At 35.6% G+C, this 17,575-nt stretch overlaps 2 protein-coding genes across 4 annotated transcripts in view; both read right to left on the bottom strand.

Annotated features, from left to right (window-relative positions):
• Positions 1–1,062: 1,062 nt before the first annotated feature.
• On the bottom strand, positions 1,063–12,764 carry LOC107678516 (arachidonate 5-lipoxygenase-like). The gene is made up of 14 exons (XM_016473790.1): positions 12,593–12,764; positions 11,417–11,615; positions 11,247–11,328; positions 9,467–9,589; positions 7,946–8,052; positions 7,606–7,778; positions 7,334–7,480; positions 5,752–5,955; positions 5,557–5,643; positions 3,257–3,435; positions 3,039–3,160; positions 1,673–1,773; positions 1,406–1,576; positions 1,063–1,324 (listed from the first exon to the last, which is right to left on the bottom strand). The coding sequence occupies exons 1-14, from the start codon at positions 12,740–12,742 to the stop codon at positions 1,145–1,147; spliced, it is 2,025 nt and encodes a 674-aa protein (XP_016329276.1). The 5' UTR covers positions 12,743–12,764; the 3' UTR covers positions 1,063–1,144.
• Positions 12,765–15,883: 3,119 nt separating this feature from the next.
• The window catches only part of LOC107678603 (graves disease carrier protein homolog), a 19,067-nt gene continuing 17,375 nt past the window's right edge, over positions 15,884–17,575 (bottom strand). For all 3 annotated transcript variants that reach the window (XM_016473943.1, XM_016473942.1, XM_016473944.1), the window contains exon 10: positions 15,884–16,408. In XM_016473943.1, coding sequence (XP_016329429.1) covers positions 16,252–16,408 — 157 coding nt within the window. In that variant the 3' untranslated portion in view covers positions 15,884–16,251. The remainder of the gene's footprint in view (positions 16,409–17,575) is intronic.

Here is a 17,575-nt window from a genome sequence, read left to right as displayed (position 1 = left end):
ATGACAAAGTATATATTTTCATCTCATTTGTTTGATTGGGTTCTCTTTGTCAACTTTCAGGACTTGTATGAAAATCTGATGATTTTTTGGGTTATAGTTATGTAGAAATATAGACTATTCTAAACGGTTCACAAACTTTCAAGCAGCACTGTATATATATATATATATATATATATATATAAACAAGGTGCTGTCTTCTATATATTTAATATGTAAAATACAGAACCAGTATTTCTGCACTGCAACAGCCTCCTGTTTATAATAAATGCTAAAACTGTGTAGATTACTCTGGAGGTAAAAGGTCAAATTTGCAGTAACCAAACTGAAGTAAATAATTTAAAGCAAAAATAAAAAAGGAAACCACTATGCATCCTAGTGACCTGATATAGTTTGTCTCTGATCCATAACCAGTGACAACATGACACTACTGTGTTGTAAACAGCTGGCCATTTATTCACAGAAGACAATTTTTCCAATTCCTGCAAAGCTTACGTGTTTCTTAATTTACTGCTCAATCTTAAAAATAAAAAAAGATTGTAAATATTCTAACAATTAATTAGTTTCATGCCATTTTCAAACAAACAAGCTGTTTAAGTTCCCCTTGTAATCAAGAATGAACATAATGTTGCTAAAAAATGAAAAAAAAAATTGTAACATTTGTTTGATGTGTGGGTAAAGTAAAGGGTACAGAAATAACAAAATGTTGACATTAGGATAATAAAAAGGCATGAAATAATTTCTGGCTACAACCACTGTAATTACATAATTTCTTCTTACTCACAAAAAAGTAAATCGTACATAACTATGAAACTTCTCTTACATCACACATGCACTCTTAACAATAACAGTTCCAAAGGGGTGGTTTCACAGTGAAGCCATAGAAGAACCATTTAGAAACCTTTCAGTGTACAGATCTTAAAGGAACCTTATTTTTCTTTTTCCACTATAAAGGACCTTTTGTGCAATGGAAAGTTTGCATTAAAATAATGCCAATAAAGAACCTTTATTTTTAAGAGTGTGGCAAACTTTATACGGTATATACTGTATAAAATGATTTCTTTTACCAATTTTTAACACATAAAACACTCTGATAAAACACTTCCTACTACTAGCATAGCACTTCTGATCCCGTGCGACTGGTGAATCAGACAGCCACACTGTTTGGGATTCTGTCTGGAGACAGATAGTAGTAAGGCAGCTTCTTTCCATCATTTCGGCTCTTGATGACGTTAGTCAGTTCTGTAAGTTTCTTGCAGAATTTCACCATGGCCTCCTTCACAGGTTTCTCAATGAAGTGTTCATCTGGATACATACCTAGGAACAACTGCAAAAATCATACCTTTCAGTATTTGTCATCGCTCACATAGTTTTTATATATATTCATAGATGTTCACTTATTTCAGACCTCATTTTCTTGAAACTGACTGAGGGCCCACACGGCTCCCAGATGCCAGCAGGAGCGTCCTCGGTCAGGCAGACTCTCCACTATGTACTTCAAATCCACTTCGCCCTTCTTTGTAGGAGGAGGCTTCCGCATGGTTGGAGGGGAATTTGGGATCCATGAACACCAGTCAAACTGGAGTAAAGTTTCAGAACATTGATATTAGCCTTGGACTTTTGCTGTTCATTTTACTTTACAACAAAATATTACAGAAACATTATAGTGTGTTACCTGGCCAAAGTTTACTCCAGCATGTTGTGCAGAAGCAGTGAAGATGACGATAGTTAGATACTCCACCAGCTGCTCTTTAGTTTTTAAAGTCTTGGGAAACTCTGCACACAATGATAATGTGTCATCACATTTACATTCATGAGAACACAATGTGGCCTGTAAATAAAGGCTAGTAGCCCTAAAATTAATTAGTAGTTGAGGATTTGCGAACAAAAAGATTTGAGGCTCAGTCCACCTGCTGAAAAGAACTGGAAAGTTGCTGATGTCATAAATATATTCTGTCACCTTGAGCAAACTATATTTAATCCCAGACAATAAAACAACCATACTCACCCTTGTGAAAAAGTGAACTTAACTGTACTGAATGTGCAATTTTAATGTACTTCAAATCTTAAAATTATATATTTTTTAAACTGTACTTGCAGAAAATGTATTATTGAAATAAAAGGCCACTTAAGTGTAAGTACACATTCTTGACTATGTTTCTTAACACACTTTTAAAAAGTGCACTTTGAAATAATGTCAAATTAAACATTTTGCTAACACTTTATTTTAAGGACCAATTCTCATTATTAATAGTTGTTTATTAGCATGCATATGACTGGCATATTGGCTGATTATTAGTACTTATAAACCACATATTAATGCCTTATTCTGCATGACCATGTATTAGATCCCTTAACCCTACCCCATACCTAAACTTAACAACGACCTTACTAACTATTAATAAGCAGCAAATATGAGTTTGTTCAGGGAAAACTCTTAGGGAAAACATAGTGAATATGTGTTCCCTATTCTAAAGTATTTTAAAGTACATTTTAAATTGTTATTTTAATTTTGATGTGATGACTAACATACTAAAGCACATATAAAGCACTTGATCATAATTTTTACTGTAGTGTGTTATTCAATATTACACTTAAAGTTAATATATTTAAATGTACAAAATTGCAACACCATCATTACAAAATACAAATGTGTAATTATTACAAATATATTTAAATACAAGACATACAAGTTTCAATAGAAATTACATTCAACTATAGTTTACCGTAAATGCTTGTCAGTACATTTGGGTGTACACTTTAACCATATTTCAAAAACTATAGAAGTAATTCTGACATTTATATTAATAGTAATCCTGAAAACTCCTACTAGTCAAAAAGCACTCTAAAGATCAGCTAATTGCATTTAATATAAATTGAAACTATAATACATTTTCATTTAATTGAAATGAACATGCAATTAAGTGTCTTAACACATTACATAAGTATATTTAAGTATATTCTTTCCATAATAAGTACTCTTTTCGAAGGTATACTAAATTGTACTCCTTTGTGTTATGCAATTTTGTGCATATATTTACCACAGAAGTCAAAATCCTGCATTCCAAAGCTGCAAACATCTTTCACAAATGCCTGGATCTCTTCGTCTTCCTGGACCGTCTCATCTTTGTCATAGTAGATGTTCACTACATCTGTCACAAAACTAGGAAGAGATCAAATCAATATCAAATTATTGAACAAAAAAGGTCTTTTTAATTCCTTTACAAACTGAATGTCCACACTTCATTTTGTAACATACCTTATCACTGCCTCCCAGACGCTGCAGCCATCATCTCTGTAGAAGTAGTAGGGCAGTTCCTCCTGGCTGTCCATGCCTCGTGCTTTTATGGCCTCTGGGAAACACAAGGACTTGTATGTGAAGTGTTTCATGGACTTCTGGACCAGTTCTATGTGGCCACCTCCACCTGTCCCATTAGCCTGTGGGACAAAAAACACTGCTGTAATACTTAAGACTTTGGTAAAATGTTACTGTAACTGAACAGTTAGCTCCCATCTAAGTTTGCATCACTATGTGTCTGCGCATATCCAGACTGTCAGTCTGTGAATTAGTGGTGGGGATTTTTCAGTGACCAGTTTCAGTTTTTTGCATCAGTACACCAGTAGGTGCAGACAAGTTATGAATGAATCAGTGCATCATTCACTCAGCTGATTCATTCATCAACACGCACTGATTCATTCAGAAACAGAAACGAGACAAGTGACTGACTTTATAAGTGAGTCACTGAATTATTAATTCAACTGACTTGTTCAAAAACTGGCTGTAATTGCTTACTCTTGGTTAACTTCTTCTTGATATATTTAATGTATACATGCAATATTACTTTTTACACAATAATGATTTAACACTAAAATAAACCTATTCAATATATTTTTTAAAAATTCAGACAGACAGGAAGTTCGGCCAATTATGGCATTATTGGTATAATAAAACTAATCAAAGGCTATTAGTATTTTGAGCTATTAGTATTTTGACCAATGTGGGAAAATTGGGTGTCGTTAGACTTTGAATGCCGAACTGAATCTAAAGAGACCGGTCTTTTGGGCCAAACTGTTTAGAAGTTATAAGTAATAATAGCCATTTTTCTCCTGATCACTAGGTGCCAAAACTGTGCAGGTACCCTCAGGTCCTGGTTGTCATAACACAAACCAAGTTTGGTCTTAAAAGGTTAGTTCACCCAAAAATGAAAATTAGCTTGTGTTTTACTCCCCCTCAAAGCATCCTAGGTGTATGTGACTTTCTTCTTTCAGGCGAATCCAATCAGAGTTATAGAAAAATTTGTCCTGGGCCTGGCCCCTCCAAGTCTTTCAATGGGGGTAAGCGGGTGTTGGTTGTCAACAGTTCAGAAGACGTGAAATAAAGTGCGCGCATCCATAATAAAACGTCCCTCACACGGCTCCGGGGGGTGAATAAAGGCCTCCTGTAGCGAATCCATGCGGATGATGTAGGATGTATGCGTCATGTGCGTGCCTCTGAGAAATGTAGGAGCAAAGGAAACAAAGTTTCCTTACTTTAGCAAAGGAAAACCAGTCTCCTCTTGGCTTATATCGAAATCCTCCAACATTTTTCTTTACAAATCCTCGTTTTGTGCTTCTAATTCGTGAACAGCATTTTGTTTTGTTTTGTCTCCGCGTTCGTCACTTATCACGCAACGCCGACGTCCTACGTCATCCGCCTGGACGTCTTCCACGTACGACAGTCAGCGAAAGTGGGAAAAAGTGTTTATTACGTTTGAAATATGGATATTTATCTTACAAAAATGCATGGATTCGCTACAGGTGGCCTTTATTCAACCCCTGGAGACGTGTGAGGGACGTTTTATTACGGATGCACGCACTAACACAGGCTAATTTTCATTTTTGGGTGAACTAACCCTTTAATACGGTTGAGTGTTCCAGAGATATAACCTAATTTCCACTTTAGTGTGCTCTTCATAGAAGTAGTTCAAAAATGGTTTGACTAATCAACTTTAATTTTTATTTTGTTTTTGGGCATGGTTCGAAGATGATTTGGTTACATTTTCCTGAAATTTTTTTTTGGGAAAATTCAAAATGGTGGAAAAATCATGATGGAAATTACTTCACAGGTGCAATAAAATCTGAAAGAATTTTGTTTCTAGCCCCTATGGTTCAGAAGTTAATAGTATAAACATGAGTGGAATTTTGGACAGTTGGTGGCGCTAGAGGGAATGAGTTAATGTTCAGACTGGCCTCTATGTTGCCAGATTTCACAACTTTTTACAACACACTCTCAGAAAAAAAGGTACAAAAGCTGTCACTGGGGCAGTACTTTTTCAAAAGGTACACTTTTGTACCTTTTAGGTACTAACCTTTAAGGTACCAATATGGACTGTTTAGGTACAAAGGTGTGCCTTTTGAAAAGGTGACAGCTTTTGTACCTTTTTTTCTGAGAGTGCATGGTTCTATGGGCTGCCTTAGACTTCTAGAGCGGAAGAAGAAGAAAAAAGAAGAAGAACACTAACAATTACAGTAGTTGCCTTTGGAGGAAGTGAACTATTAGAGGAAGGGGACACTTCTGACCTTGTCGAAGAGTCCACACTCACAGATGAGCTGCTCACGAGCCTTGGTGTTAATGGCAATGGTGAAACGGATGTGAGGTAACAGCAACTGAAAGAGCAGAGGATGTCTCTTAGAATGTATAATCAGCCATACATAGGACATGGACATTATTTACTCATGACTTATTTAATTCTATACAGAGAACAAAGAAATTACCTTAAAAACAGGATGAACTGCAGGCAGCTGTCTGAACATGGCTATGCCAAAGACCTCAGATATCAGATGTGTCCTGAGAAGATGTGTGACTGTCTGGTGTACGTGGAAGTCTGAAGATCTCACCCAGATCTTGGCCAGCAACCAGTCGTGCTCATCATCACTCGGGAGGAAGATGGGATTATCCTCTCCTGGGCTCTGCCCCAGCTGTGTCAATAATATAGAGGACATTTTCAAAACTCATTCAGCCTATTTTTATAGACAGTCATTTAAGCAATTGGGTTACACTTTTCGATAGTCCACTTTAGACATTCTACTAACTGTAAGTAACTTTGCAACTACATGTCAACTAACTCTCATTAGAACATTAGTAGATAGGGTTAGTAGAATAAGTTGTCATACTTGCAAAGTTACTTATAGTCAGTAGAACATCTGTTGAGCAACCATCAAAATAAAGTGTTATTAAATATTAAACCGAAAAATGAAACAGTCTACTAATACTCTAATGACTGCTTGTTGACATGTAGTTGCAAAGTTACTTATAGGTAGTAGAATGCCTAAAGTGGACTATCAAAATAAAGTCACAAAATCATTTTAAATTATAATAATATTTCACAGTATTGCTGTTTTTACTTTATTTTTGCCAATAAATGCAGCCTTGGTGAGCATAAGAGTCTTCTTTCAAAAACATCTTATCGACCCAAAAATTTTGAATGGTAGTGTGTATATATTTTTATTTATTAATTTGTTTTGGGATATTTTCAAAGGCATTTTCTATTATCAACAGTATTTTTGCACAAAACATATGCTGAAAATTTGCAGAACAATGTATACCTACTGATGAAAAGATCAGCAATTTTTTAATCAAGAGTGTATCATTGTTCAACTAAACAGTCAATACTGAAAGATATTGTATGGTGTTCACTGTGTTTCTCTCTTGTTTTCATTCTTAGATAGAAAAGTGAAATAGTGAAAAAGTTAAAGGGGTCATATGATGCAATTTCATTTTTTCCTTTCTCTTTGAAGTGTTACAAGCTCTTGGTGCATAAAGAAGATCTGTAAAGTTGCAAAGACTAAAGTCTCAAATCCAAAGAGATATTCTTTATAAAAGTTAAGAGTCAGCCACACCCCCCTAAAACGGCTCGTTCGAACACGCCCCCACATATCTACCTCACTATGTGGGAAGATTTGCATAACGCCGCCGAAATGTTCACGCAAAGAAAGAAGGCGTAACTTTTATTCTCGCTAGTATGTGGAAAATAATGTGTTTTTTTAACTTTAAACCGCATAAACACATTTCATTACACCAAATACACAAAATAATGTTCTTTTTAGCAGCATCATATGACCCCTTTAAATGTTTTTCAAGAAAACATTTGTTGTCCTCTTTGTGTTAAATTGCTTGTATTCTCAGTTTTTCCAATTGCTTCTGACAAAGCATCTACTAAACTAATAAGTTTTTCTAATTTCACACGGCAGCGTGATAAAAGAAATGGAGAAGCAGAAAAGATCTTATCACATACTGTGCTGTGTCTGATACTGAGGCTTCCAGCACATGAGCTTGTTTTGTGTGTAGTTCAGATACCTGGATGGCGATTGGCATGATTTTGTTCTGACTGTTCTTATAAAGCAGACAGATGGGTGCAGCCAAGTACTGAAGGGTGCATGGGTCCGTGGCATTGGGAGTAACACCATCTAATATCTCATAGTCAGCTATAAAGATGTTTCCTTCCTGAAAAGCAAGATACTACATTTGTACTAAAACCATGTTGCATGCCGAATAGACACAGATAAGCATGTGTTGCGAGTGAATCATACTGCACATGCCAATCTGCTCATGGATTTTGGGTCGCATACCTTGAGCTCTTCTTCCAGCGTGAGACCCCTCTCCAAACTGTCCTCAAGAATCTTTTGTGTGACTGGAAATTTGTCAGGAATTTCTGTGCATTTCCTGATGACCACTGGATTACAGCCGTTCAAGAACTGGTATCCGAACATGAAGTCTTCCTTCCAATGCTCCATTACATACTCTGTGCAAAGGACACAAGTAATAAAATAAAAATGCCTATCAAATAAAAATAAAATGTATGTATTATAACAGATGAGAGTGTTTGTGAGACGAATAATTATGTGTAATGTGCAATTCTTGAAAGTTGAAAAAGATATTGTAAAGATTATGTATGCTGGCGGTTCAAACCTGATATTGTATTCTTAATTCTCACAAATATACGCTCAAAGTCTGCAAAATCTCCCCATGAAGACTGGAACATGTGCATGAACTGGTTTATGCAGAGATTTTCGATCCTAAGGAATGAAACACAGTCATTTAAATAATGGTACATATGACCTATGATCTGTTATATTGAATAATATATCAAAATAATAAATAAAAAGAGAGACATTTACTTTAATATTATAATTTTTTTTTTTTGTAAATATTAAATCCAATTAGTTGAACTTAAAAGTGTTTTTGTGCCCATTTAAGTAGGACTTAAGTACATCTTCATATATCATTTCATAATTGCTTCTATTGTCTTTGAAATGGCTAGTGCACTGCCATGGTAAAATAAAACAATGTAATTTAATGTAATTTCTTTACATAATTAATTAATATTTTAGTTTAGATTATCTGCAAGTCTAGTTTTCAAAAAAATTTAATTTGAAGTATACTACAAGTGCACATTTAACAAAACTAAGCACACTTGTTTTTCACAATGATAATCCAGGCTTTCTCACAATCTTTTCCCACATACTAAACTCAACCTCTGGACCTCATGCATTAAAAATGAGTTGTTGTGATAATCTAACTGTCACTGTGCCTGCAGATATGGGTGGTAAACACATGTATGCGTGCGACTGAGAACGACACTTCTCAAAACTATTTACATCATCAACACAATCGACCGAATCTGCAGTTGCCTCCTTTTAACAGTCACACTTTTACATGAGCACAGGCCAGCACAGTTCTTTAAAGGGTTAGTTCACCCAAAAAAGAAAATTCTGTCATTAATTACTCACCCTCGTGTTGTTCGAAACCCGTAAGACCTTTGTTCATCTTCGGAACACAATTTAAGATATTTTTGATGAAATCTGAGGGCTCTCTGACCCTCCCATAGACAGCAAGGTAACTACCACGTTCAAGGTCCAGAAAAGTACCAAGATGATCGACAAAGTAGTCCGTGTGACATCAGTGGTTCAACTGTAAAGTTACGAAGCTACGAGAATACTTTTTTGCGCAAAGAAAACAAAAATAACGACTTTATTCCACATTTTCGTCTCTACTGCGTCACTTTGGACGCGCGTTCACGACAGTATCATGACGCGAGCGTGTGGCGGCGCTGACCCAGATCCAGCATAATGACGTCATCATTGTCATGACGTTTCAAACACCAGATTTCACCAAAATATCTTAAATTGTGTTCCGAAGATGAACAAAGGTCTTACGGGTTTCGAACAACACGAGGGTGAGTAATTAATGACAGAATTTTAAATTTTGGGTGAACTAATCCTTTAAGGCCTGTGCTAATGTACAACACCACAAAAACAATGCATGTTTGTATTCAGACCTTGCTGATAGAGAAACATGCAAAAAACAAACAGATTCTGAAAGAAGCATGCAAATGTGCATAAATACAAACATATGGTCACTTTATGGAAATAACAGTGAACAGTATTCAAGAACGAGATATGCACAGTTATCAAACAAAATTAATCTTACGCTTTGCTGTAGTTCAGCACAAAGTCCACTCCTTTCTCGCTGTCAAACTGAATGTCTCGCGGAAGCTCACTATGGGCTTTGGCATCTATACTCATTGGGAAGCCAGGGTGCCACTCCTTCCATCTTCAACATCAAGCATAGCATCATGTTTTATTATGCAATAAATAAAAGGTTCCGCATTTAAAAACAGGATTTCCCGGGCAGTGCGGACATGTGGTAGTGGTGGTATCATTGGTAAAGGTCCCACATTCAGCCCTATGAGTTATCAGTCAAATGCAGATTCCTGTTCCTATAATTTGTGCTCCCTGAAGGATAATTCACCAAAAAAAATTTAATTCTGTCATCATTTACTCACCCCCATGTCATTCCAAACCTGTATGAGTTTCTTTTTTCTGTTGAGCACATAAAAAGATAGAATGTGGGTAACCAAACAGTTGACGTATAGCCATAGTATGGAACAAAAATAAGTCATCTGTTTGGTTGCCAACATTCTTCAAAATATCTTAATTTGTATTCAGAAAAGAAACTCATACAGAAACAACCTTATACAGGTTTGGAACAACATGAGGTTGAGTAAATGATGAGAGAATTTTCATTTTTGGATGAAATATCCCTTAAGGACTTTTTAGATTAGCTAAACCCCAGGAAACTTGTCTTTTTAAACTCCTTTTAAAAGGATAGGTCACCCAACCAATAAAACTTCTCTCATCATTAACACACCCTCATATCATTCTTCAAAATATACCTAGGCTATCTAAATAGGCTAAATCCAGATATGTAAAATAAGTACTCACATACAGGTTTGTAACGACATGAGGGTGAGTAGCCTAAATGATGACAACATTTTTATTTGTGGGGGAACTCTGTGTAACCCCACTTGTCATTTTGAAACGGTGTAGTATCGTTTTTTAAGCCGGGTTTACGGTCTATAAAATTGTGAAACTATGCAGTGTTGGAAAACGACGGCCAGTTGTTCAGCAACAGCCAATCATAAACTGAACAGCGCTTGCCTTATTAAATATTCATGAGCTTGGCACAGTCACAGAAACTTTGACGCGCTGTATTTTGTTTCAGAGTTTGGGGAAGAATCAAAACGTCAACCAATGACGGAAAAAGCGTTAATTCTTGCAGTAAGAGCGTTTTACTCTTACAGTTATGGACAGAACTATGGACAAAGAAACGTAGAAATAAACACATGTGAAAATAAATAAATATATAAATAAATAGGCTACGTCAATAAATACATAAATGTGGACAGAAATAGGCCTAAATGTATATAAAAATATATACAGTATATATATATATATATATACACATAAATAGGGAAATAAAAGTATAAATAATTATTATTTATTTATTTTTACTTTTCTTTGTATATTTATTTATTTCTAACTTTGTCAGGTTTGGCATTCCTACAGAACAGTGTATTCAGGAAAACTGGATGGTACAGTCAAGCATATAAACTCAAGAGCTCCACTAGACGTTATTTAAACAAGTCGCGTTCTGAGTGTTCTGTGACACTGCGACAGTGGTAACCCGGGATTTACAAAGGTACAATATCAAAGCTGAATGCACAGAATTATTTCCTAAACCAGGGTAAAGAGTAAACAGTATATATTTGAATCATCAAAGTATAACTGTCTATGAGAAAAGAAAAAAAAATTTGGTCTGTTATGATGAAATCTTAGACTTGACCACATGTGCATTTATGAGGAAAGCACTTTTCCTGGAGACCAAATTTTCTACAGTGGTTAACCTCTTTCTGAAAGTTGCATCAAACCTGTATGTCTTCTGTCTCTGTTCTAGTTCTTTGCGCCTGTGCTGTTTCACCATTCCGGTCTTGTCATGCTGTGGCAATCGAGCTGAAACACAGCAAGCATTAAAACCTTATGTTATGGTAAAGTTTAGGCCTTTATTACAGGAAGAATTTGCAAGCCAATCAGAACGTACCCCTGCCGTCTCTGAGGATCACCTCTTTGTCATCAACTAGCCAGCGAAAGCAGGGGAACTCAACGTAATCTCCACACGGCGTCTTCACCGTGATGTATTTGCAGTGCCAGTCATCATGCACCCAGTATTTCTTCTTTTCAATTTTCACCAGCTCGATTTTGCCCAGGTCTTCTCCCACACTGACGTCATATGAGTCCACCTTGAATTACATCTTATGTTAGATGTTATTGGAATGCAGTGGCTCAAAAAAAAGGGGGGAAAGAAACAGGCATGTAGGTTTAACACTCTTCCTGCGACTGATCATTGTTTTTATCTTTCTCTTATCTTTTGTCTGACTTTAGTGATTAGACTCGCTTAGAGATACACTGTATGACTAGTTCAAAGATACTGAACAAGTTTCATCTAAGGACTGTGGTTTGATTTAAATGATCAGAGAGCATTGGCTATAAAGTGTTTTATCATATCACAGTTGAAGTGCGCCACACTGAAAACAAAAATGGTGAAATAATTTTTACTCAGGAAATTGCTTTCACAAATGATAGAATCGGCAAGTAACACACTGAATGAAACAGGAATTTTGAAGTAAAAAGACTGAAATGGTGTGGTTTCTTGTAAAATATGCTAAAATAACTTTGAAAAATCATTTTTAAGTGTCATAAAGACATATAACTTATAAGACTTTATACGACACGTGCAATAGACTTATGATGCGCTTCAAATCTGACAGTATGTTATGTTGTTGTGAAGAGATTATTTGATTTTTGATTAAAGCCATAAAGCCCTGATCATTGAATTTGGGACAAAACATGCCCAAAATGTGATCTGCCATTGTTAAAACAGCATCCTTTCCACCTTTAAATTATTCATCCTTTTTTCCCCGTTACTTAAGATTAAGAAAACTCATACTTGTGGTTTATAAAGCCCAAGCTTTGAGTCAAATTAATCAAAAGCCATAAAAGAAAGAATACCAGAGCATTAAAAAAAGGGAAAAAAAATAGTTGCAATTTTAATTCACAAAGAAAAAGGCAATTAATTTATGCAATATAATTCTTTACATAATTTGCACGATATGTTCAATATAATTCAGATACAATGAATCAAACTCTTCAAAAGGAGCTCAAAGGTCTAATACAGTATAAGTTGCGCTCATATAGGCAAAGACTGTTAGTATCTTACCGCTCCTCTCTCAAAGTCATTATAGAGGGGTTTATCCAGGAGAGTTCTCTCGCTGCATCCCTCAGATCCCACCAGGGTCAGATAAATGTAGTCATCTGTTCCAGCAAACCACTGAGAGCCTGTGGCCACAGTCACTGTGTAGTTAGGCATTTTCGTCAAGCTGGAGATCAACTCTGCAACTGAACTCAAATGGACTTTTCAAGAGTCACACTTCGACTGCATTTCCTCTTCTCTCTCCCATTCTCTCTCTAACTGACTCACTCAAGCCACAGACTTCACACATACTACACGGAAATTCATAGATGTGCTCTTGATTAGCATTGGGGTATAGGCTTTACACAAGTTACTTGTATCAAGAAGTGTGTGTGAATGGCATCATGCAGTTTATTTATGAATTTGATTTCTGTCAATATATTACAGTAAATCACTCTCTACACTTCACAATACAGGAACCAGTTTTTAAGGTGCTCTGCCTGGCATGCTTATCAGATATTTTAGTTCTTGTTTTTCTTTAAGGCTTGTCAAGTGTTTTACTTAGAGCGGTTGCTTCACACCTATTTTTGAATATTAGTTGGTCTTGATAGTTTGCAAGGTTTTGTGGCATTTGCCTTGTGGTGTACCAGCTCACATTCCGCTGATGAATACAACCTAATTTGCAATTTGCAAAAAAAAAAAAAAAAGTATATATATATATATACATATACTATACAACTATTGTCTAATTTAATATATTTTAAAATTATTTATTCCTGTGATGCAAAGCTGAATTTTCAGCAGCCATTACTCCAGTCTTCAGTGTCACATGATTCTCACATAATTGCAATATGCTGTTTTGCTGCTCAACAAACATTTCTAATTATTAGCAATATTGAAACCAGTTGTGCTGCTTTAGTGGAAACTGATACATTCTTTCGGTATTCTTTGATAAAGTAGAATTTATTTTAAAAAATAAATAAAAATAAAAATAATAACCCATACTGACCCTAAACCTTTGAATGGTAGTGTATATGTGTATAAAGTGCTTTAATGGCCCTAGAATAACAATTTTATTCAAAGTACAGAAGGACGAAAATCCACACTGGCCAGTGAGCTCTACTTTTTCTTATGACTCGCATGGTAACATGATAAGTAAGCCATACATACTATAAACAGTGTTGTGTTTGTAACATATTTTCCAGTCAAATAAGATGTCATCAAACATCAGTACCTTACAAACATTGGAGGAAATTAATGCAAATGAATTGCTAGGTGGGAGGTGTATCATTGTAAATGCGTTTCCAAACAAAAATGAGGAAACTTTAGGGAAATCCCACCGAATGACAAATGGTGTAGAATGGGATCATGCAAATACTTACTGGCAATATGTTTTTTAAGTATCTGAAAGCAATAAAGATCAACTCCAGCACAAGACAAAAGCCTTTACTTTTACGCCAAAGAGTTTAACATTGGTTTAACATTTACATTTCTTTAATGATCATCTAAGCATACATACAAATGAATAATCACATGTACAGAACAGGCATTCTCATTGTTAATTTGTTCAATGCCTATAAATCATTCATCAGGCGATTTATCCAAAGCAGCAAGACGAACTTCCTCCACAGTTCTCAAGAATCAGAAAAGATAAGCTTAGTGATTCAGCTCGATGGCATTCAGTGCAAATAAACTTGAAATGTGTTCAATTAATCATGACCTTCACTACTCATACATGTATTCACTTAGTAATAAAACTGTATCAGTCGCTGTTTAATGTACTCATACGCACATTCATATATTCATAAATGTTTCTATTCATCTTTGGAAACAGGTGCAGTTAAATGATCAACAATGATGAACCCAAAAGTCAAATTTAAAGAGGTTTAAGGACTCCTTTATTCACTGCAACATGTATTCACTTAGTAATAAAACTGTATCAGTCGCTGTTTAATGTACTCATACGCACATTCATATATTCATAAATGTTTCCATTCATCTTTGGAAACAGGTGCAGTTAAATGATCAACTTGTACATGAACCCAAAAGTCAAATTTAAAGAGGTTTAAGGACTCTATTCACTGCAACACTGAGAAAAAAAAAAAAAAAAGCAATTAAAATTGTAGAATTACTAGAGATCTATTGCAATAACACATTATATTAGTCCATGTTTTTGAACATTGTGGCATAATTGTCAGCACAACATGTGAAAGATCTGTTGCAATGGCTGACACGTTTACTTTATAAATGTTTTGAGATTACAGTAATAAAATAAAATGTAATCAGCTTAAAAACAGTCAGATTTGTTTGCTTTGTACAAACTGTTGTTGTTGTTTTGCATTATTATCGCTTACATGATAAGTATGTTTCAACAGTTTTGGCCATATATATATATATATATAGAACCTGCAAATTCCTAAATTTCAAGGTCACTGCTAAAAAAAAAAAGCAATTACAACAGAAAGGAAATGAGGCAACCGTTTGAGGGAGCTCATTTCCATACAAAACAAAATAAGGCAATTACTCAACTTTATATTTAAAAAAATAATAATTAATTTAATTTTCTTCTGGCCGGGTAAAAGTGTAATGACAGTGCGCTACTCCAATATGAGATTCATAACCCAGGCAAGACAGAACTATTTGTTTTATGACATGTCTTTGACAAATCCTTTGCATATGGAAAGGCAAGTCATCATTTTATTTAATTTAAACATTATTGTATTTAAGGGACTCTTGTAGTTCCCATCACAAATCAGTGAACAATAATTTAAGATTCATATGCATATCAGCTGTGATACATTCATCACCACACACATGCTCTCTGTGAACTAGCCTGCACTGTAAGGCATCAATCAGATATTAAACTTGAGCCACCGTAACGTCGGCATGCGAACATGACTGAATACTGCATAGACATTATGTACACTCTCTTCCATTCCCTATAATATTGAATTGTAGAGGAAAGTCATCTTTATCACTAAAAGAGACAAATATCAGTCAATTAGATTTGAGGTGACTCAGATTTGCTGAAATATAAAGCTACATATGAATGAAATGTTCCATATTTCCATATTTGACATAAAAAGTGACGTCATCAGTCATAGTTAAAAGCATTGTGATATACCGAAACTGTCCACATAGGTAAAATCTGTGATTTCGTGTTTCGCTAACATGAGTGAAAGATTAAGGCATATTGTTCAATCTGAGATGGGATGGCTTTTTACAGGCAAGTTTCAGACGCAGGTTTCCATGGCATTTCCAGTGTCGGTTGTTTCTGATCCACACATAACGCAAAAGCAAGCTTTTGTCTCTGCATTGTGATATACCGAAACTGTCCACATAGGTAAAATCTGTGATTTCGTGTTTCGCTAACATGAGTGAAAGATTAAGGCATATTGCTCAATCTGAGATGGGATGGCTTTTACAGGCAAGTTTCAGATGCAGGTTTCCATGGCATTTCCAGTGTCGGTTGTTTCTGATCCACACATAACGGAAAAGCAAGCTTTTGTCTCTGTATCCATAGTGACTGTTGCTGTGCTGTGCAAAGCCACAGGTTTGCCATTTGTGAGGGTGTTTTGTAAGAACTGGAGCTCAGATGACTGGTCACTGGAATGGCAGACAGGGCTGCTGTGATGTTGCCAGGGGTCGTTTCAACTCGTTCCTGTAAGGCTTAGTGACTGCTTGTTCTAGTTTAGGTGAAGAACTTGCTTCATGAACTCATAAGTGGTGAAGGCAACGGCTTGTGATGGTATACAGCGGATGTAGTTGAGGGACAGGCCACGATACAGTCCTTTCTTAACACCATACTGGGTGTACACATGCTTGAGAGTTTTTGTCAGGCTGCTGCTCAAAAAAATCAAGTAAAAACATATTAGTGATCACAGACAAGATTTGATGGAAATTTTGAGTGTAACATGCAGAGATCTAATTGCTATTCATTACTTATATACTTATTACCACAGTTTCTTCAAACATATTAAGCAGCACAACTGATTTCAACATGAAAATGTTTCGAAATGTTTCGAGCAGCAAAGTAACTGCTCGAAAAGTAACTGCTCAACCATATACAGAAATGCGCAAGTATACAGACCACAACAAGCAGGATTCTACATTCTACATGTACAAACTCTTTTTGAATTTGCAGCGCGTTTCTGTATTTGTTTGTGTTGTGAGAATTTGCAGCGCGTTTCTGTATTTGTTTGTGTTGAGTCTTAGCAGCACGTTTCTGTATTTGCAGCGCATTTCTGTATTTGTTTGTGCTGAGTCTTAGCAGCACATTTCTGTATTTGCAGTGCATTTCTGTATTTGTTTGTGTTGTGAGTCTTAGCAGCACGTTTCTGTATTTGCAGCGCATTTCTGTATTTGTTTGTGTTGTGAGAATTTGCAGCGCATGTGTTGTCAAACTGATGAAGATGTTTTCTTAATTTGCAGGTGTTTTTTCTGTTTGCATGTGTGTGTGTTTTTTTTTTTTATTTGCAGCGCGTTGAGCTCTCTCGGCCCCCGTACAAATGGCATAAAGTTGTAAACAAGTTCAAAACAACATCAAAATAAAATGTATGGTAAATTGGTTGCCATTGCCTAGGGGTGGGCGATATGAGCTAAAATTCATATCACAATATTTTACACTGTCCAGGCGATATCGATATTATACTGCGATATGAGAAAAAAAATTACAGGCAAAATATTTTAACCTTATATAACTAGAAAAAGTGAGGGATTGGACAAAGACCTGAAAAGCCTTTTTTTATTGTGCCATAGTTTTTCTCAAAAAGTGCAAACATGTAACATGCGGTAGGCCTGTATGAATTAAATGAAATTAAATATTGTGTGTTTGAGTTGGCCAGTGGTTCCCAAACTTTTTCTGCCAGGCCCCCCTTTTGTAGTGAAAAATATTTTGAAAGCGTACCAAATTGAACAAAACAATATAAATGCAAAATTTGAATTTGTGAATATATAACCATATCCAATGTATAGCAAAATCCATATCATGGAACAACATGATACCGATAG

This window comes from Sinocyclocheilus anshuiensis, unplaced genomic scaffold (genome assembly GCF_001515605.1).
Source record: "Sinocyclocheilus anshuiensis isolate Anshui unplaced genomic scaffold, SAMN03320099.WGS_v1.1 scaffold536, whole genome shotgun sequence".
In the NCBI taxonomy this organism is placed as follows: Eukaryota; Metazoa; Chordata; class Actinopteri; order Cypriniformes; family Cyprinidae; genus Sinocyclocheilus; species Sinocyclocheilus anshuiensis.
The sequence above is the reverse complement of the archived record's forward strand: the minus strand, read 5'-3'. Positions and strand labels throughout refer to the sequence as shown.

Bases quoted from the DNA above. Each gene is read 5' to 3' on its own strand.
- LOC107678516 (XM_016473790.1), bottom strand. From the start codon at position 12,742: ATGCCTAACTACACAGTGACTGTGGCCACAGGCTCTCAGTGGTTTGCT. The intron at 7,779-7,945 runs GTTTGAACCGCC...TCCTTTGCACAG, and splicing joins AATTAAGAATACAATATCAG to AGTATGTAATGGAGCATTGG. The intron at 1,325-1,405 runs GTCTGAAATAAG...TGATTTTTGCAG, and splicing joins GTCAGTTTCAAGAAAATGAG to TTGTTCCTAGGTATGTATCC.